Source organism: Rhamphochromis longiceps, linkage group LG2 (genome assembly GCF_057381845.1).
Source record: "Rhamphochromis longiceps isolate RC_006_pf linkage group LG2, R_longiceps_female_GT1.1, whole genome shotgun sequence".
NCBI classification, from domain to species: Eukaryota; Metazoa; Chordata; class Actinopteri; order Cichliformes; family Cichlidae; genus Rhamphochromis; species Rhamphochromis longiceps.
In genome coordinates this window covers 20,505,016-20,527,199 of record NC_140558.1, presented here as the reverse complement: position 1 = coordinate 20,527,199, position 22,184 = coordinate 20,505,016, and the positions used below count along the sequence as shown (strand labels likewise).

Here is a 22,184-nt window from a genome sequence, read left to right as displayed (position 1 = left end):
TTGTACAAAAACGCTTTATTTCGCCAAGACAGTGTGTTTCTCACTGTTACATGCATTTGAATGGGAAACTCACCCGAGACAAAGTATAGGTTTTCATTATGTGAATAATTTTAAAATCTTAGCTCAAACGGCTGCAAAACCTGTTCTGTTTGCCCAGCACGGGGATATTGAGTTCTATAAGATAAAGCCATAAACATGTTTGTCTGAGTCTTCTATCAAAAGTTACAGCGATTTATATGAAGTTGTACGAAAACGCTTTATTTCGCCAAGACAATGCGTTTCTCACTGTTACATGCATTTGAATGGGAAACTCGCCTGAAACAAAGTATAGGTTTTCATTATGTGAATAATTTTAAAATCTTAGCTCAAACGGCTGCAAAACCTGTTTGCCCAGCACGGGGATATTGAGTTCTATAAGATAAAGCCATAAACATGTTTGTCTGAGTCTTCTATCAAAAGTTACAGCGATTTATATGAAGTTGTACAAAAACGCTTTATTTCGCCAAGACAGTGTGTTTCTCACTGTTACATGCATTTGAATGGGAAACTCGCCTGAGACAAAGTGTAGGTTTTCATTATGTGAATAATTTTAAAATCTTAGCTCAAACGGCTGCAAAACCTGTTTGCCCAGCACGGGGATATTGAGTTCTATAAGATAAAGCCATAAACATGTTTGTCTGAGTCTTCTATCAAAAGTTACAGCGATTTATATGAAGTTGTACAAAAACGCTTTATTTCGCCAAGACAGTGTGTTTCTCACTGTTACATGCATTTGAATGGGAAACTCACCCGAGACAAAGTATAGGTTTTCATTATGTGAATAATTTTAAAATCTTAGCTCAAACGGCTGCAAAACCTGTTTGCCCAGCACGGGGATATTGAGTTCTATAAGATAAAGCCATAAACATGTTTGTCTGAGTCTTCTATCAAAAGTTACAGCGATTTATATGAAGTTGTACAAAAACGCTTTATTTCGCCAAGACAGTGTGTTTCTCACTGTTACATGCATTTGAATGGGAAACTCGCCTGAAACAAAGTATAGGTTTTCATTATGTGAATAATTTTAAAATCTTAGCTCAAACGGCTGCAAAACCTGTTCTGTTTGCCCAGCACGGGGATATTGAGTTCTATAAGATAAAGCCTGTCAAGGGTTGACAATTTGTTCAAACACAGTAAGAGAGAAATGAGACACTGGCAGACCGACTCAGAGTTTCAAAGACGTGCGCACGGGTGAGAGTCTCTGAGCAGACTAACACACCGAGCACCGTTTACTCGCTTTATTTATAAGGCAAAATGGGTTACATAATACTTCCTCTTTCAACTGAAGAGGGGAGAGCTCAGGCATTGTCTTAGCTATCTAACTTCTGCACACAAACTGAAAAACAACGACACAGCAGTATTCATGCTTATCTGACATCGCAGACACTGAAGTAAAGAATGCATGTATATGTCCTGTCTTTGTCAAACATCTCACACACTTAAGCAAGGAATACATTGTGTTCTTTTCAACAGTAAGCTTTACCGTGTGAAAATATATAAACACTTGATTATAAGGCATACTTGTTTCTACTTGATTATACTTTAATGATTTAACTAAAATAAAAATTCTCTTAACATTCCCTCCTGATGTTAATATATTTCACATGTTTTACTCAATGCATAGTCACTTGTTAGTCACATTTTCAACTTGCACGTCATTCAGTGAAATAATTAAACAACAAGCTTGTCAAGATTGTCATAGAGATTTTCTTCTCTCTCTCCCACACTCAGCATACCATACTGACGATAGGGATCCTCCATAACTGACTGAGCCAAGACATGGTTTCCTAACATACGCTTGAACATGTTTGTCATTATGCTTCTCAGACATGGGATAATACAAGCAATGAAAAGGCAAAATAGTAACATCACACTGAAAAGGGCCAACAGGCCTTTAATCAGTAGAGATTTCCAAGAGCCGCTCAGCAGCCAGTCCCACCAACCTTGAGTATCGGTAACGTAGTCCTGCTGCTGAGCGTCTCTCAGTTGTTTCAAAACATTCAAAGCATTTGTCATGTTTAATGAATGGATGTTATCAGGTATGTAGGTACAACATGTAGTGTTAAACAATACGCAGAGACCACCTTTCTCTGCGAGAATGATGTCTAAAGCCACTCGGTGCTGCATGACAGTGATGCGAATTGCATCAATTTCTTCATTCTGTCCTTGATTAATGCGGGTTGAAGCATTTAAAAATAATCCAAAACGATAGTCCAGGGTTTCTATCCGTAGTGCGTGTTTCCCTACTCCTATCCATGGAAACAAAGCGTGTATTACCTTCTGGCTCTTGGTCCAGAGTTTGAAGTCATCTGGTACATCAGAACCAAGATATGGATCATGGGGCTTGAGGCCTGTGCTACGTTTAGCTCTGGTGTTGCTGTTCACTGACATCTTAAAGGTGTGGTCAGATACCAGAACAGGGGCACAGAGTCCGGTGCTGTTTGGTGGCAGCATGAAATAGACTTTCAGGCCACACGCCCAAGCTGCGCCCTGTACCCAGTATGTACCTGTCGATGAGCCGATGCCATCCCAATCTGGTGCCGCCAGGATCATGGAGCAGTTTCGGTTTTGTCCTAATTTCTTCAGACCCTGGGGCGTACCTGTTTGTCCGGTTGCTCCTGTGAAGTTAAAGCACACTGGGTGTTGTATGTCAGGTGGCAAAACAACTGAGAATGATTTCAGTTTTCTATGGCTGACGTTTATATGCACCCAGTAGGCTTCATTGCAGGTGTAGTTTATATTTGGGTACTGGTGGGTGCAGTTTGTTATGTTGTAGATTAAAGACTTTACACTCTGTGGGACTATATATTGTGTAGTGTTGTGGCATGTGTTGCTGTTTTGGTCCTTTATGGATCCACCTATCACCATCACAGGTTTTCCTGGTGTTGAGCAGGTCCCGGTAATGGCTTTGTCATATATGCAGAGTGCTTCAGCCTTGGTTGGGGGTTTTCCATACACTGTGGCATGGAGTGCTGTCGTGGGCATATGTGAGCAGACATAGCAGTTTGCGGCATTGTCTTCTCTGTGCACTCTGTCATGGACATACCGGTACCATGCATTGTTCAGCCACGGGTGGTTGTGTTCTTTGTCTATCTCCTTCAGGTGCGAGTTGTCGTGGGTCCACCTCTTAGGTCGGAGAATAATTGGTACTGTCTTGTGGGTTCCACTGGGCATCAACCAAAAGAGTGTCGTCATCAGGAGGATAGCCATTAGACAGAATATGTAGCACATGAGTAGTTTTCGTTTGATGTCACAAGCGCCCAAGCACAACAGCTTTGGGGCTGGAACTGGTGCTAGCATTGATTCTGAAGCTGGTTCTTCTTCTGGATTTATCAGGTTGTTTTCCTCAGTCATCTTGTTGAGATTTTATTCAGGCGTCCCTGGTGTTATTATTGGTTCTGCTCTTCGGTGGGATAGGTCAGTCTGATCTTCAGGGCGACCAGGCACACCCGAGCTCCCACGTGAGTAGCACTGCCGAGGAAGCACAGGGCGGGAAACCCGTTCAGCCCTGTCCTCCAGCAGGGGTTCACGTAAGAGTCAGGGGAACCGGCGTCTTATTGTGGTGCAAACACTTTCTTCACGTGGGATTGATGAATCCACGAAACTCGTTCGGCTATCTTACACGCTGTGGGTGTGGTAAGTAGCACCTGGAAGGGACCTTCCCACTTTGGAGCACTCCAGTTTTTCCGCTGGAGGACTTTAATCAGAATCCAATCACCGGGGTTCAACCTGCAAGAAACTGAAGAAAAGTCACTCGGCAGTTGATTGCTTAATCTCACTTCTTTATTCTCAAATAGTTTTGTCATCCATTCTGCCATTGTTGTTTCTGCAATAGATTTATTAATTGGCTCACTCATTATGGGGAGTGGAAAATGTCTGCCATGTACGATTTCAAATGGCGTTAGACCACCTGTTCCTTGAGTTATTCTCATCCATAATTTAACCAAGCTTAGACATTCAGGCCAAGGTTTTTTAGTCTCTTCCATACATTTCCTCAACCTTTGTTTAATTGTGCCGTTAGTTCTCTCGACTAATCCTGCACTTTGTGGATGATAAGAACAGTGATGTTTTATGCTGAAGCCTAAAGCTTCAGAAACTTTACTTATTACTTCATTTACAAAATGTGTGCCATTGTCTGATCTTATCAGAGATGGAATACCGTACGTTGGAATAAAATGATTACATAGACATTTTGCTACTGATATTGCATCTGCTTTTTTCACTGGGTATATTTCTGGCCACTTGGAAAATACATCAATTATCACAAGTGCATATTTGGAGGATTGTGATTCATTTAATTCTATGAAATCCATGTGGACAGTGTGAAATGGATGCGGTGGTATAGGGAAATGCCCTCGCTTTGGACGTAGATTTCCCTGTGCGTTGTGTCTTTGGCAAATTATACATGTTCTGATAAACTCTTGTGCTGAACTTTCAAAATTTTTTGTATAGAATTGTTTATTAAGAATATTAATCATCCCTCCTGATGACACATGAGTTTTCCCATGTGTCACTAAAGCAGCAGTTCTATGCAAAGATTTTGGAAGCACTGGTTTGCCATTACACATCATAAGGTTGTCTTTTAATTCTGCTCCATCTTTCACCCAAGATTTTTGTTCACTCAGCGATGCTGTTTTCTGTGCATCTGCTAGTATTTCTAAAGGTATTAGATCTATGGTTTCTGTTGTTAAAACATCAATTTGTTTTTCTGCAGCTGCTTTTGCTGCTTTGTCAGCAAAGTTATTTCCTCTCGTAATTTCTGTGTCATCCTTTTGATGAGCTGCACATTTGCATAGTGCTAATTCTTTTGGCAACGTTATTACTTCTAATAGCTTTTTTAGAAGGTTTGCATGTTGAACTGTGTTGCCTGAGGAAGTTGTCATTCCTCTGTTATGCCATATTTTAGCGAAATGATGAACTGCTGAATAGACATATTGACTGTCTGTGTAAACATTAACACTTTGACCCTTATATAAAGTACATGCTCTGATGACTGCGGTTAGTTCTGCGCTTTGAGCAGAGTTTGAGGAGCTGAGAGCTTTTGCTTCTATCACTTTATCAACAGTTGTGACCGCATAACCCACACAATTTCTACCGTGAATGTCTTTTGACGCTGAGCCGTCCACAAAAACATTACTGAAACTGCTCTGGGGGGAGCTGTATATATCAGTGCGAGGTTTTGTATCTTCCTCTAATTTTTGAATGCAACAGTGTTGTTCTCCGTCCAGAGAAGTCGGCAAAAGTGTACTTGGGTTTAGCTGGCCACACTTCTCTATTTTTATGTGTGATTGTGTAAGTAGAATCCCCACATAAGAAAGTTGTCTTGCATGCGTGAGGAAAGAGAGGTTCGCTTGGAGCAAAATAGAGGTCACTGCATGTGGGACTTTGATGATCAATTTATGTCCTAGAACAATGTCTGCACATTTTTTAACTGCCTCTGCTGCTGCTGCGCATGCCTGAACACAGGTAGGTAATCCAGCAGCTACAGAGTCAAGTTTGCATGAGTAGAAAGCTAATGGACGTTGTTTTTCTCCAAAAGCTTGAGTTAAGACTGCTTTCATATACCCTCCTGCACCATCAACATGGAGAACGAAAGGTTTTCCATAGTCTGGTAATGCTAAGACGGTACATGTCTGCAGTGCTATTTTCAAATCAACGAAAGCTTTTTCTGCTTCTGGAATCCATTGTACTTTGTCTTTTAATGCTAGATCTTTACCATAAATGAGGTTCTGTAGTGGTTGAGCTAGTAATGCGTATTCTGGAATCCAGCATCTACAGAAATTGCACAGTCCTAAAAAACTCATCATTTGTTGTTTAGTTACTGGTTTTGGGGCATTTTGGACTGCTATCTTTCTGCTCTCTAACAGCTGCCTGCCTTGTCCTGTCAATTTGTGGCCAAGGTATGTTACTTCCTGGCTCCACAATTGCAGTTTATGCTGTGACACTTTATGGCCTTGCTCTGCGAGATGTTGCAAAACTGTTAATGTGTTTTCTTTGCACTCATCTTTTGTATGGCCTGTGATCAATATATCATCTACATACAACAAGAACTGCCCTGGGGCAGGGAGCGTACAAGATGACATTGATTTTCTCAAAGCCTCTGCATACAGAGTTGGGCTATTCTGGAATCCCTGAGGCAACCTTGTATAAGTATACTTTTGATTGTCAAAGGTGAATCCGAATAACTTCTGTGAGTCAGGGTGCAGAGGTACGGAGAAGAAGGCATTGGACAAGTCTATTACAGAGAACCACCGTTCTTTTGGTGTTACTTGATTTAGAATTGTGTGTGGATTTGCAACCACTGGAGGTATTTGCTCTGTTACCTCATTTATTGCTCTTAGATCATGAACTAAGCGATATTTTCCTGTATTAGCCTTTTTTACTGGAAAAATTGGTGTATTACACGTGGCTTCATTAGTTTTCACGAGAATACCTGCTTTTTGCATCTCTGCTATGACTGGTCTGATACCTTCTTTTGCCTCTGCACTCAAGGGATATTGTGGTTTTACAGGCCTATATGAGGTTGTAGTTTTCACCACTACTGGATCTGCTCCTTTTATTAGGCCTACATCCGTGGGTCCTTGAGACCATAATGTTTGTGGCAGCTTCTCTAGTTCTGGATGTGCTTCAATTGTTAATACTTGTCATTCATCTTGCTCTGTTGTGGCTAAATGTGTGGCTGGTGTGGCTGTCACCGGCCAACACAGCGTTAGCCTCATGCACCCAGTTCTACGGCCTTTTTGCCAGTCCTCACACTCTATTTTGTCATATCTGTCCATTTCTACATTTCTCAGCACTGTGCCTAACTCAGACCAAGGCGTTTGGTCGTTGCGTGCAACAGATACATGAGGGTTGCATATCTTATTTAAGCGCTGCACTGCATCTGTCTGTAACACTGAGCATACTGCATTACCACTCTGTGTCACATACAGGTGTTGTAGGACTAGTTTTTGCGGTCCTAGTCTGTGCACTTGTTGATCATAAATTTTGTCTGGACCTGGGACATATTTATACCACAAGGTGTTGTGATATTTTGCTGGGTCCTGTCTATGTGAGTGCTCAGGTAAGTACATATTAGCTTTGGCCTCTAATGGTTCAAGTTTTGGTAAATCTAAGGCCCAGTAATAATTTGGCTCACCTAAACCTTCACAAACAAAAATATCTTCAGTTTGGCTCTGACTTTCAGAGAGTAGGAGTCTGGCTTTCATGCCACTTTCTTCAGGAAAAACTCCTATTTTTAATTTTGTTAAAGCATCTCTTCCTAACAAATTTAGTGGACAAGATGGATCATAGATGCACTGATTTTTGCAGGCACGGCCACTATCTCTATGTGACATAAAAAGGGGGTCGGTTAGATGCTGTTTTGTCACATGTCCTGAGGCTGATTTCACGATTAAGGTATCTTTTGAAGAGGTTAAATTTGGGACTTCTACTGTTAGGACAGTTTTACAAGCACCTGTGTCGCAAAGGAATTTTATTGGGACCCCGTTAACGTGCACTATAACGGTGGGCTTTGCTTCTGAGCCTAACAGCAGTTGTTCAATGTTGTAAACTTCCCCTTCACTTGTTTCACTTCCCTTTTCTTGTGCTAGTCATTCATCACGGCGTCTGCGCCTGTCATCTCCACCTTCCTGTTCTTGGCTTACATTTCTACAGTTTCGAGCAAAGTGCCCGATTTTACCACAGTTATAACATCTCATATCTCTTCTATCTCTTCTTTGTCCTGCTTTTTGCTTTCCCCTACTTTGCTTAAAACCTGCCGTGTGTTGCTGTCCTGAGAAGGCTATAAAGCCTGTCTCTGGATCAATCATGAAAACTCCTTCTGTTTTTTCTTTTTGTTTTTGAATTTTGACTGCATGCTCAGCATATTGTAGGGCTTCAGGCAAGGTTCCTGTATTTTGAGTGACCCAGTGTTTGTCTACATGTGCTTTTATCTTAGGCAGTAGACCATTTAGGAAGGCATTTTTTAATTGTTGTCTGGCCTCCATATAGGGATTTGAAACAAAAGGTTTGTGAGGAGAGCTTACAGGAAGTGCTGACGTAAGGTTAGGTGCAGCTGCTGCAGGCTGTGCAGGCTGAAGAGCATAAGGAGGGGGGTACGGTTTTTCTTCTCCTGCAGTTTTCTGTTTATCTTTAGTTTCCTGCTTTTGGGCACGTTTAGCAATGCGTTTATCGTTTTCTACCATCCACGCCTTGAAAAGGTGCCATTCTGCTAAGCGTTTTGCTTTTTTCTTTTGGCTCTTTTCCTCAAATAATTCTTTTTGTAAAGCAGCCTTTAAAGCAGTTATTGATTCTTGATTGCATTTGCCTTGCCAGGCTGGGCAATAAATTTTATGTGGATTTCTCCACCTATTTGCACTGACTCTTCCTGCATTTGGACAGTTTTTTTCCAACCATCCTTCATCTGCTGTTAATTTTACTTTAGTTTTAGAGTTACCCATTTTGAACTAATTACGTCAGAACTGTGACACCTTCTTTGGCATGAAAAAGTGAGAATGGGTTTTCGATAACAGCCTTCTACTCTCCCACTAATTGAGAGAGCGGTTATCAATTTTACGTGATGAAGCACAACCCTTTTTTCCACCTTTACCAATACGTGAGTGTACACAGGAAAACAGTTTGAGAAGTGGTTCGACCGCGTATTGGGTCGTAAAAACAACTCACTCCTCACAAACAAAGCGCGTTTCTATGATTTTTATTGAGATTTTCCGTAGGCCTATTTATTTGTGTAACACCTTCACCTTCAGCCACTCTTCTTGAGTGACCGGAAACCTGTTCCGTTGCAGCCACTCCCAGAGCGACCGGAACTTTTAATAGCGATTTTTCTAGAATTTCGCTCTTGCCTGTCGTCTTCTTAGTCCCGCATGGACACTGAGATCTGTCGGCGTACCTAGGTTTACACACTACTTAAAGGAAAATCTCAATATCAACGTATTTTAGCGCTTGGTGGAATGCGTGTCATATTCACCTCTACTGTGGCGCTGCGTTTTAAGATCCGGTGCTCATCGGGTCCTGGAGCCGTGAAGGCCGAACGCTGACCGGAGATCGAATTCACGTTCCCGGGTTTTTCGTTTTACTGATCAGATTTCTTCCAGCGCAGGCGTCACGACGTCAGGATCCGATGGAGACCGTCTGTGGAAAACTAGACGTTAAAATAACAGTCAGTTCTCCGGCTACGAAGGACCAATTAAATGTCAAGGGTTGACAATTTGTTCAAACACAGTAAGAGAGAAATGAGACACTGGCAGACCGACTCAGAGTTTCAAAGACGTGCGCACGGGTGAGAGTCTCTGAGCAGACTAACACACCGAGCACCGTTTACTCGCTTTATTTATAAGGCAAAATGGGTTACATAATACTTCCTCTTTCAACTGAAGAGGGGAGAGCTCAGGCATTGTCTTAGCTATCTAACTTCTGCACACAAACTGAAAAACAACGACACAGCAGTATTCATGCTTATCTGACATCGCAGACACTGAAGTAAAGAATGCATGTATATGTCCTGTCTTTGTCAAACATCTCACACACTTAAGCAAGGAATACATTGTGTTCTTTTCAACAGTAAGCTTTACCGTGTGAAAATATATAAACACTTGATTATAAGGCATACTTGTTTCTACTTGATTATACTTTAATGATTTAACTAAAATAAAAATTCTCTTAACAAAGCCATAAACATGTTTGTCTGAGTCTTCTATCAAAAGTTAGAGCGATTTATATGAAGTTGTACAAAAACGCTTTATTTCGCCAAGACAGTGTGTTTCTCACTGTTACATGCATTTGAATGGGAAACTCACCCGAGACAAAGTATAGGTTTTCATTATGTGAATAATTTTAAAATCTTAGCTCAAACGGCTGCAAAACCTGTTTGCCCAGCACGGGGATATTGAGTTCTATAAGATAAAGCCATAAACATGTTTGTCTGAGTCTTCTATCAAAAGTTACAGCGATTTATATGAAGTTGTTCAAAAACGCTTTATTTCGCCAAGACAGTGTGTTTCTCACTGTTACATGCATTTGAATGGGAAACTCGCCTGAGACAAAGTATAGGTTTTCATTATGTGAATAATTTTAAAATCTTAGCTCAAACGGCTGCAAAACCTGTTTGCCCAGCACGGGGATATTGAGTTCTATAAGATAAAGCCATAAACATGTTTGTCTGAGTCTTCTATCAAAAGTTACAGCGATTTATATGAAGTTGTACAAAAACGCTTTATTTCGCCAAGACAGTGTGTTTCTCACTGTTACATGCATTTGAATGGGAAACTCACCCGAGACAAAGTATAGGTTTTCATTATGTGAATAATTTTAAAATCTTAGCTCAAACGGCTGCAAAACCTGTTTGCCCAGCACGGGGATATTGAGTTCTATAAGATAAAGCCATAAACATGTTTGTCTGAGTCTTCTATCAAAAGTTACAGCGATTTATATGAAGTTGTACAAAAACGCTTTATTTCGCCAAGACAGTGTGTTTCTCACTGTTACATGCATTTGAATGGGAAACTCGCCTGAAACAAAGTATAGGTTTTCATTATGTGAATAATTTTAAAATCTTAGCTCAAACGGCTGCAAAACCTGTTCTGTTTGCCCAGCACGGGGATATTGAGTTCTATAAGATAAAGCCATAAACATGTTTGTCTGAGTCTTCTATCAAAAGTTACAGCGATTTATATGAAGTTGTTCAAAAACGCTTTATTTCGCCAAGACAGTGTGTTTCTCACTGTTACATGCATTTGAATGGGAAACTCGCCTGAGACAAAGTATAGGTTTTCATTATGTGAATAATTTTAAAATCTTAGCTCAAACGGCTGCAAAACCTGTTTGCCCAGCACGGGGATATTGAGTTCTATAAGATAAAGCCATAAACATGTTTGTCTGAGTCTTCTATCAAAAGTTACAGCGATTTATATGAAGTTGTACAAAAACGCTTTATTTCGCCAAGACAGTGTGTTTCTCACTGTTACATGCATTTGAATGGGAAACTCGCCTGAAACAAAGTATAGGTTTTCATTATGTGAATAATTTTAAAATCTTAGCTCAAACGGCTGCAAAACCTGTTCTGTTTGCCCAGCACGGGGATATTGAGTTCTATAAGATAAAGCCATAAACATGTTTGTCTGAGTCTTCTATCAAAAGTTACAGCGATTTATATGAAGTTGTACGAAAACGCTTTATTTCGCCAAGACAATGCGTTTCTCACTGTTACATGCATTTGAATGGGAAACTCGCCTGAAACAAAGTATAGGTTTTCATTATGTGAATAATTTTAAAATCTTAGCTCAAACGGCTGCAAAACCTGTTTGCCCAGCACGGGGATATTGAGTTCTATAAGATAAAGCCATAAACATGTTTGTCTGAGTCTTCTATCAAAAGTTACAGCGATTTATATGAAGTTGTACAAAAACGCTTTATTTCGCCAAGACAGTGTGTTTCTCACTGTTACATGCATTTGAATGGGAAACTCGCCTGAGACAAAGTATAGGTTTTCATTATGTGAATAATTTTAAAATCTTAGCTCAAACGGCTGCAAAACCTGTTTGCCCAGCACGGGGATATTGAGTTCTATAAGATAAAGCCATAAACATGTTTGTCTGAGTCTTCTATCAAAAGTTACAGCGATTTATATGAAGTTGTACAAAAACGCTTTATTTCGCCAAGACAGTGTGTTTCTCACTGTTACATGCATTTGAATGGGAAACTCACCCGAGACAAAGTATAGGTTTTCATTATGTGAATAATTTTAAAATCTTAGCTCAAACGGCTGCAAAACCTGTTCTGTTTGCCCAGCACGGGGATATTGAGTTCTATAAGATAAAGCCATAAACATGTTTGTCTGAGTCTTCTATCAAAAGTTACAGCGATTTATATGAAGTTGTACGAAAACGCTTTATTTCGCCAAGACAATGCGTTTCTCACTGTTACATGCATTTGAATGGGAAACTCGCCTGAAACAAAGTATAGGTTTTCATTATGTGAATAATTTTAAAATCTTAGCTCAAACGGCTGCAAAACCTGTTTGCCCAGCACGGGGATATTGAGTTCTATAAGATAAAGCCATAAACATGTTTGTCTGAGTCTTCTATCAAAAGTTACAGCGATTTATATGAAGTTGTACAAAAACGCTTTATTTCGCCAAGACAGTGTTTCTCTCACTGTTACATGCATTTGAATGGGAAACTCACCCGAGACAAAGTATAGGTTTTCATTATGTGAATAATTTTAAAATCTTAGCTCAAACGGCTGCAAAACCTGTTTGCCCAGCACGGGGATATTGAGTTCTATAAGATAAAGCCATAAACATGTTTGTCTGAGTCTTCTATCAAAAGTTACAGCGATTTATATGAAGTTGTTCAAAAACGCTTTATTTCGCCAAGACAATGCGTTTCTCACTGTTACATGCATTTGAATGGGAAACTCGCCTGAAACAAAGTATAGGTTTTCATTATGTGAATAATTTTAAAATCTTAGCTCAAACGGCTGCAAAACCTGTTTGCCCAGCACGGGGATATTGAGTTCTATAAGATAAAGCCATAAACATGTTTGTCTGAGTCTTCTATCAAAAGTTAGAGCGATTTATATGAAGTTGTACAAAAATGCTTTATTTCGCCAAGACAGTGTGTTTCTCACTGTTACATGCATTTGAATGGGAAACTCACCCGAGACAAAGTATAGGTTTTCATTATGTGAATAATTTTAAAATCTTAGCTCAAACGGCTGCAAAACCTGTTTGCCCAGCACGGGGATATTGAGTTCTATAAGATAAAGCCATAAACATGTTTGTCTGAGTCTTCTATCAAAAGTTACAGCGATTTATATGAAGTTGTACAAAAACGCTTTATTTCGCCAAGACAGTGTGTTTCTCACTGTTACATGCATTTGAATGGGAAACTCGCCTGAGACAAAGTATAGGTTTTCATTATGTGAATAATTTTAAAATCTTAGCTCAAACGGCTGCAAAACCTGTTTGCCCAGCACGGGGATATTGAGTTCTATAAGATAAAGCCATAAACATGTTTGTCTGAGTCTTCTATCAAAAGTTACAGCGATTTATATGAAGTTGTTCAAAAATGCTTTATTTCGCCAAGACAATGCGTTTCTCACTGTTACATGCATTTGAATGGGAAACTCGCCTGAGACAAAGTATAGGTTTTCATTATGTGAATAATTTTAAAATCTTAGCTCAAACGGCTGCAAAACCTGTTTGCCCAGCACGGGGATATTGAGTTCTATAAGATAAAGCCATAAACATGTTTGTCTGAGTCTTCTATCAAAAGTTACAGCGATTTATATGAAGTTGTTCAAAACCGCTTTATTTCGCCAAGACAATGCGTTTCTCACTGTTACATGCATTTGAATGGGAAACTCGCCTGAAACAAAGTATAGGTTTTCATTATGTGAATAATTTTAAAATCTTAGCTCAAACGGCTGCAAAACCTGTTCTGTTTGCCCAGCACGGGGATATTGAGTTCTATAAGATAAAGCCATAAACATGTTTGTCTGAGTCTTCTATCAAAAGTTACAGCGATTTATATGAAGTTGTACAAAAACGCTTTATTTCGCCAAGACAGTGTGTTTCTCACTGTTACATGCATTTGAATGGGAAACTCACCCGAGACAAAGTATAGGTTTTCATTATGTGAATAATTTTAAAATCTTAGCTCAAACGGCTGCAAAACCTGTTTGCCCAGCACGGGGATATTGAGTTCTATAAGATAAAGCCATAAACATGTTTGTCTGAGTCTTCTATCAAAAGTTACAGCGATTCATATGAAGTTGTACAAAAACGCTTTATTTCGCCAAGACAATGCGTTTCTCACTGTTACATGCATTTGAATGGGAAACTCACCCGAGACAAAGTATAGGTTTTCATTATGTGAATAATTTTAAAATCTTAGCTCAAACGGCTGCAAAACCTGTTTGCCCAGCACGGGGATATTGAGTTCTATAAGATAAAGCCATAAATATGTTTGACTGAGTCTTCTATCAAAAGTTACAGCGATTTATATGAAGTTGTACGAAAACGCTTTATTTCGCCAAGACAATGCGTTTCTCACTGTTACATGCATTTGAATGGGAAACTCGCCTGAAACAAAGTATAGGTTTTCATTATGTGAATAATTTTAAAATCTTAGCTCAAACGGCTGCAAAACCTGTTTGCCCAGCACGGGGATATTGAGTTCTATAAGATAAAGCCATAAACATGTTTGTCTGAGTCTTCTATCAAAAGTTACAGCGATTTATATGAAGTGGTTGAAAAACGCTTTATTTCGCCAAGACAGTGTATTTCTCACTGTTACATGCATTTGAATGGGAAACTCGCCTGAAACAAAGTATAGGTTTTCATTATGTGAATAATTTTAAAATCTTAGCTCAAACGGCTGCAAAACATGTTTGCCCAGCACGGGGATATTGAGTTCTATAAGATAAAGCCATAAACATGTTTGTCTGAGTCTTCTATCAAAAGTTACAGCGATTTATATGAAGTTGTACGAAAACGCTTTATTTCGCCAAGACAATGCGTTTCTCACTGTTACATGCATTTGAATGGGAAACTCGCCTGAAACAAAGTATAGGTTTTCATTATGTGAATAATTTTAAAATCTTAGCTCATACGGCTGCAAAACCTGTTCTGTTTGCCCAGCACGGGGATATTGAGTAATATAAGATAAAGCCATAAACATGTTTGTCTGAGTCTTCTATCAAAAGTTACAGCGATTTATATGAAGTTGTACAAAAACGCTTTATTTCGCCAAGACAGTGTGTTTCTCACTGTTACATGCATTTGAATGGGAAACTCACCCGAGACAAAGTATAGGTTTTCATTATGTGAATAATTTTAAAATCTTAGCTCAAACGGCTGCAAAACCTGTTTGCCCAGCACGGGGATATTGAGTTCTATAAGATAAAGCCATAAATATGTTTGTCTGAGTCTTCTATCAAAAGTTACAGCGATTTATATGAAGTTGTTCAAAAACGCTTTATTTCGCCAAGACAATGCGTTTCTCACTGTTACATGCATTTGAATGGGAAACTCGCCTGAAACAAAGTATAGGTTTTCATTATGTGAATAATTTTAAAATCTTAGCTCAAACGGCTGCAAAACCTGTTCTGTTTGCCCAGCACGGGGATATTGAGTTCTATAAGATAAAGCCATAAACATGTTTGTCTGAGTCTTCTATCAAAAGTTAGAGCGATTTATATGAAGTTGTACAAAAACGCTTTATTTCGCCAAGACAGTGTGTTTCTCACTGTTACATGCATTTGAATGGGAAACTCACCCGAGACAAAGTATAGGTTTTCATTATGTGAATAATTTTAAAATCTTAGCTCAAACGGCTGCAAAACCTGTTTGCCCAGCACGGGGATATTGAGTTCTATAAGATAAAGCCATAAACATGTTTGTCTGAGTCTTCTATCAAAAGTTACAGCGATTTATATGAAGTGGTTGAAAAACGCTTTATTTCGCCAAGACAGTGTATTTCTCACTGTTACATGCATTTGAATGGGAAACTCGCCTGAAACAAAGTATAGGTTTTCATTATGTGAATAATTTTAAAATCTTAGCTCAAACGGCTGCAAAACCTGTTTGCCCAGCACGGGGATATTGAGTACTATAAGATAAAGCCATAAACATGTTTGTCTGAGTCTTCTATCAAAAGTTACAGCGATTTATATGAAGTTGTTCAAAAACGCTTTATTTCGCCAAGACAATGCGTTTCTCACTGTTACATGCATTTGAATGGGAAACTCACCCGAGACAAAGTATAGGTTTTCATTATGTGAATAATTTTAAAATCTTAGCTCAAACGGCTGCAAAACCTGTTTGCCCAGCACGGGGATATTGAGTTCTATAAGATAAAGCCATAAACATGTTTGTCTGAGTCTTCTATCAAAAGTTACAGCGATTTATATGAAGTTGTACAAAAACGCTTTATTTCGCCAAGACAATGCGTTTCTCACTGTTACATGCATTTGAATGGGAAACTCGCCTGAAACAAAGTATAGGTTTTCATTATGTGAATAATTTTAAAATCTTAGCTCAAACGGCTGCAAAACCTGTTTGCCCAGCACGGGGATATTGAGTTCTATAAGATAAAGCCATAAACATGTTTGTCTGAGTCTTCTATCAAAAGTTACAGCGATTTATATGAAGTTGTTCAAAAATGCTTTATTTCGCCAAGACAATGCGTTTCTCACTGTTACATGCATTTGAATGGGAAACTCGCCTGAGACAAAGTATAGGTTTTCATTATGTGAATAATTTTAAAATCTTAGCTCAAACGGCTGCAAAACCTGTTCTGTTTGCCCAGCACTGGGATATTGAGTTCTATAAGATAAAGCCATAAACATGTTTGTCTGAGTCTTCTATCAAAAGTTACAGCGATTTATATGAAGTTGTACAAAAACGCTTTATTTCGCCAAGACAGTGTGTTTCTCACTGTTACATGCATTTGAATGGGAAACTCGCCTGAGACAAAGTATAGGTTTTCATTATGTGAATAATTTTAAAATCTTAGCTCAAACGGCTGCAAAACCTGTTTGCCCAGCACGGGGATATTGAGTTCTATAAGATAAAGCCATAAACATGTTTGTCTGAGTCTTCTATCAAAAGTTACAGCGATTTATATGAAGTTGTACAAAAACGCTTTATTTCGCCAAGACAGTGTGTTTCTCACTGTTACATGCATTTGAATGGGAAACTCACCCGAGACAAAGTATAGGTTTTCATTATGTGAATAATTTTAAAATCTTAGCTCAAACGGCTGCAAAACCTGTTTGCCCAGCACGGGGATATTGAGTTCTATAAGATAAAGCCATAAACATGTTTGTCTGAGTCTTCTATCAAAAGTTACAGCGATTTATATGAAGTTGTACAAAAACGCTTTATTTCGCCAAGACAGTGTGTTTCTCACTGTTACATGCATTTGAATGGGAAACTCGCCTGAGACAAAGTATAGGTTTTCATTATGTGAATAATTTTAAAATCTTAGCTCAAACGGCTGCAAAACCTGTTTGCCCAGCACGGGGATATTGAGTTCTATAAGATAAAGCCATAAACATGTTTGTCTGAGTCTTCTATCAAAAGTTACAGCGATTTATATGAAGTTGTTCAAAAACGCTTTATTTCGCCAAGACAATGCGTTTCTCACTGTTACATGCATTTGAATGGGAAACTCACCCGAGACAAAGTATAGGTTTTCATTATGTGAATAATTTTAAAATCTTAGCTCAAACGGCTGCAAAACCTGTTTGCCCAGCACGGGGATATTGAGTTCTATAAGATAAAGCCATAAATATGTTTGTCTGAGTCTTCTATCAAAAGTTACAGCGATTTATATGAAGTTGTTCAAAAACGCTTTATTTCGCCAAGACAATGCGTTTCTCACTGTTACATGCATTTGAATGGGAAACTCGCCTGAAACAAAGTATAGGTTTTCATTATGTGAATAATTTTAAAATCTTAGCTCAAACGGCTGCAAAACATGTTTGCCCAGCACGGGGATATTGAGTTCTATAAGATAAAGCCATAAACATGTTTGTCTGAGTCTTCTATCAAAAGTTACAGCGATTCATATGAAGTTGTACAAAAACGCTTTATTTCGCCAAGACAATGCGTTTCTCACTGTTACATGCATTTGAATGGGAAACTCGCCTGAGACAAAGTATAGGTTTTCATTATGTGAATAATTTTAAAATCTTAGCTCAAACGGCTGCAAAACCTGTTTGCCCAGCACGGGGATATTGAGTTCTATAAGATAAAGCCATAAACATGTTTGTCTGAGTCTTCTATCAAAAGTTACAGCGATTTATATGAAGTTGTTCAAAACCGCTTTATTTCGCCAAGACAATGCGTTTCTCACTGTTACATGCATTTGAATGGGAAACTCGCCTGAAACAAAGTATAGGTTTTCATTATGTGAATAATTTTAAAATCTTAGCTCAAACGGCTGCAAAACCTGTTCTGTTTGCCCAGCACGGGGATATTGAGTTCTATAAGATAAAGCCATAAACATGTTTGTCTGAGTCTTCTATCAAAAGTTACAGCGATTTATATGAAGTTGTACAAAAACGCTTTATTTCGCCAAGACAGTGTGTTTCTCACTGTTACATGCATTTGAATGGGAAACTCGCCTGAGACAAAGTATAGGTTTTCATTATGTGAATAATTTTAAAATCTTAGCTCAAACGGCTGCAAAACCTGTTTGCCCAGCACGGGGATATTGAGTTCTATAAGATAAAGCCATAAACATGTTTGTCTGAGTCTTCTATCAAAAGTTACAGCGATTTATATGAAGTTGTTCAAAAACGCTTTATTTCGCCAAGACAATGCGTTTCTCACTGTTACATGCATTTGAATGGGAAACTCACCCGAGACAAAGTATAGGTTTTCATTATGTGAATAATTTTAAAATCTTAGCTCAAACGGCTGCAAAACCTGTTTGCCCAGCACGGGGATATTGAGTTCTATAAGATAAAGCCATAAATATGTTTGTCTGAGTCTTCTATCAAAAGTTACAGCGATTTATATGAAGTTGTTCAAAAACGCTTTATTTCGCCAAGACAATGCGTTTCTCACTGTTACATGCATTTGAATGGGAAACTCGCCTGAAACAAAGTATAGGTTTTCATTATGTGAATAATTTTAAAATCTTAGCTCAAACGGCTGCAAAACATGTTTGCCCAGCACGGGGATATTGAGTTCTATAAGATAAAGCCATAAACATGTTTGTCTGAGTCTTCTATCAAAAGTTACAGCGATTCATATGAAGTTGTACAAAAACGCTTTATTTCGCCAAGACAATGCGTTTCTCACTGTTACATGCATTTGAATGGGAAACTCACCCGAGACAAAGTATAGGTTTTCATTATGTGAATAATTTTAAAATCTTAGCTCAAACGGCTGCAAAACCTGTTTGCCCAGCACGGGGATATTGAGTTCTATAAGATAAAGCCATAAACATGTTTGTCTGAGTCTTCTATCAAAAGTTAGAGCGATTTATATGAAGTTGTACAAAAACGCTTTATTTCGCCAAGACAGTGTGTTTCTCACTGTTACATGCATTTGAATGGGAAACTCACCCGAGACAAAGTATAGGTTTTCATTATGTGAATAAATTTAAAATCTTAGCTCAAACGACTGCAAAACCTGTTTGCCGAGCACGGGGATATTGAGTTCTATAAGATAAAGCCATAAATATGTTTGTCTGAGTCTTCTATCAAAAGTTACAGCGATTTATATGAAGTTGTACGAAAACGCTTTATTTCGCCAAGACAATGCGTTTCTCACTGTTACATGCATTTGAATGGGAAACTCGCCTGAAACAAAGTATAGGTTTTCATTATGTGAATAATTTTAAAATCTTAGCTCAAACGGCTGCAAAACCTGTTTGCCCAGCACGGGGATATTGAGTTCTATAAGATAAAGCCATAAACATGTTTGTCTGAGTCTTCTATCAAAAGTTACAGCGATTTATATGAAGTGGTTGAAAAACGCTTTATTTCGCCAAGACAGTGTATTTCTCACTGTTACATGCATTTGAATGGGAAACTCGCCTGAAACAAAGTATAGGTTTTCATTATGTGAATAATTTTAAAATCTTAGCTCAAACGGCTGCAAAACCTGTTCTGTTTGCCCAGCACGGGGATATTGAGTTCTATAAGATAAAGCCATAAACATGTTTGTCTGAGTCTTCTATCAAAAGTTACAGCGATTTATATGAAGTTGTACAAAAACGCTTTATTTCGCCAAGACAGTGTGTTTCTCACTGTTACATGCATTTGAATGGGAAACTCACCCGAGACAAAGTATAGGTTTTCATTATGTGAATAATTTTAAAATCTTAGCTCAAACGGCTGCAAAACCTGTTTGCCCAGCACGGGGATATTGAGTTCTATAAGATAAAGCCATAAACATGTTTGTCTGAGTCTTCTATCAAAAGTTACAGCGATTTATATGAAGTTGTTCAAAAACGCTTTATTTCGCCAAGACAATGCGTTTCTCACTGTTACATGCATTTGAATGGGAAACTCGCCTGAAACAAAGTATAGGTTTTCATTATGTGAATAATTTTAAAATCTTAGCTCAAACGGCTGCAAAACATGTTTGCCCAGCACGGGGATATTGAGTTCTATAAGATAAAGCCATAAACATGTTTGTCTGAGTCTTCTATCAAAAGTTACAGCGATTCATATGAAGTTGTACAAAAACGCTTTATTTCGCCAAGACAATGCGTTTCTCACTGTTACATGCATTTGAATGGGAAACTCACCCGAGACAAAGTATAGGTTTTCATTATGTGAATAATTTTAAAATCTTAGCTCAAACGGCTGCAAAACATGTTTGCCCAGCACGGGGATATTGAGTTCTATAAGATAAAGCCATAAACATGTTTGTCTGAGTCTTCTATCAAAAGTTACAGCGATTCATATGAAGTTGTACAAAAACGCTTTATTTCGCCAAGACAATGCGTTTCTCACTGTTACATGCATTTGAATGGGAAACTCACCCGAGACAAAGTATAGGTTTTCATTATGTGAATAATTTTAAAATCTTAGCTCAAACGGCTGCAAAACCTGTTTGCCCAGCACGGGGATATTGAGTTCTATAAGATAAAGCCATAAACATGTTTGTCTGAGTCTTCTATCAAAAGTTAGAGCGATTTATATGAAGTTGTACAAAAACGCTTTATTTCGCCAAGACAGTGTGTTTCTCACTGTTACATGCATTTGAATGGGAAACTCACCCGAGACAAAGTATAGGTTTTCATTATGTGAATAAATTTAAAATCTTAGCTCAAACGACTGCAAAACCTGTTTGCCGAGCACGGGGATATTGAGTTCTATAAGATAAAGCCATAAATATGTTTGTCTGAGTCTTCTATCAAAAGTTACAGCGATTTATATGAAGTTGTACGAAAACGCTTTATTTCGCCAAGACAATGCGTTTCTCACTGTTACATGCATTTGAATGGGAAACTCGCCTGAAACAAAGTATAGGTTTTCATTATGTGAATAATTTTAAAATCTTAGCTCAAACGGCTGCAAAACCTGTTTGCCCAGCACGGGGATATTGAGTTCTATAAGATAAAGCCATAAACATGTTTGTCTGAGTCTTCTATCAAAAGTTACAGCGATTTATATGAAGTGGTTGAAAAACGCTTTATTTCGCCAAGACAGTGTATTTCTCACTGTTACATGCATTTGAATGGGAAACTCGCCTGAAACAAAGTATAGGTTTTCATTATGTGAATAATTTTAAAATCTTAGCTCAAACGGCTGCAAAACCTGTTCTGTTTGCCCAGCACGGGGATATTGAGTTCTATAAGATAAAGCCATAAACATGTTTGTCTGAGTCTTCTATCAAAAGTTACAGCGATTTATATGAAGTTGTACAAAAACGCTTTATTTCGCCAAGACAGTGTGTTTCTCACTGTTACATGCATTTGAATGGGAAACTCACCCGAGACAAAGTATAGGTTTTCATTATGTGAATAATTTTAAAATCTTAGCTCAAACGGCTGCAAAACCTGTTTGCCCAGCACGGGGATATTGAGTTCTATAAGATAAAGCCATAAACATGTTTGTCTGAGTCTTCTATCAAAAGTTACAGCGATTTATATGAAGTTGTTCAAAAACGCTTTATTTCGCCAAGACAATGCGTTTCTCACTGTTACATGCATTTGAATGGGAAACTCGCCTGAAACAAAGTATAGGTTTTCATTATGTGAATAATTTTAAAATCTTAGCTCAAACGGCTGCAAAACATGTTTGCCCAGCACGGGGATATTGAGTTCTATAAGATAAAGCCATAAACATGTTTGTCTGAGTCTTCTATCAAAAGTTACAGCGATTCATATGAAGTTGTACAAAAACGCTTTATTTCGCCAAGACAATGCGTTTCTCACTGTTACATGCATTTGAATGGGAAACTCACCCGAGACAAAGTATAGGTTTTCATTATGTGAATAATTTTAAAATCTTAGCTCAAACGGCTGCAAAACCTGTTTGCCCAGCACGGGGATATTGAGTTCTATAAGATAAAGCCATAAACATGTTTGTCTGAGTCTTCTATCAAAAGTTACAGCGATTTATATGAAGTTGTTCAAAAATGCTTTATTTCGCCAAGACAGTGTGTTTCTCACTGT

At 38.4% G+C, this 22,184-nt stretch overlaps 1 protein-coding gene across 2 annotated transcripts; it reads right to left on the bottom strand.

Annotated features, from left to right (window-relative positions):
• Positions 1-1,271: 1,271 nt before the first annotated feature.
• LOC146677144 (uncharacterized) lies at positions 1,272-9,356 on the bottom strand. Of its 2 annotated transcripts, none has more exons than XM_085418661.1 (2): positions 9,008-9,356; positions 1,272-3,778 (listed from the first exon to the last, which is right to left on the bottom strand). In XM_085418661.1, the coding sequence occupies exon 2, from the start codon at positions 3,391-3,393 to the stop codon at positions 1,711-1,713; it is 1,683 nt and encodes a 560-aa protein (XP_085274787.1). In that variant the 5' UTR covers positions 3,394-3,778; positions 9,008-9,356; the 3' UTR covers positions 1,272-1,710. The 2 variants fall into 2 exon arrangements, with proteins under 2 accessions (XP_085274787.1, XP_085274795.1); XM_085418669.1 differs by having other exon boundaries at positions 1,272-3,768.
• Positions 9,357-22,184: the final 12,828 nt, after the last annotated feature.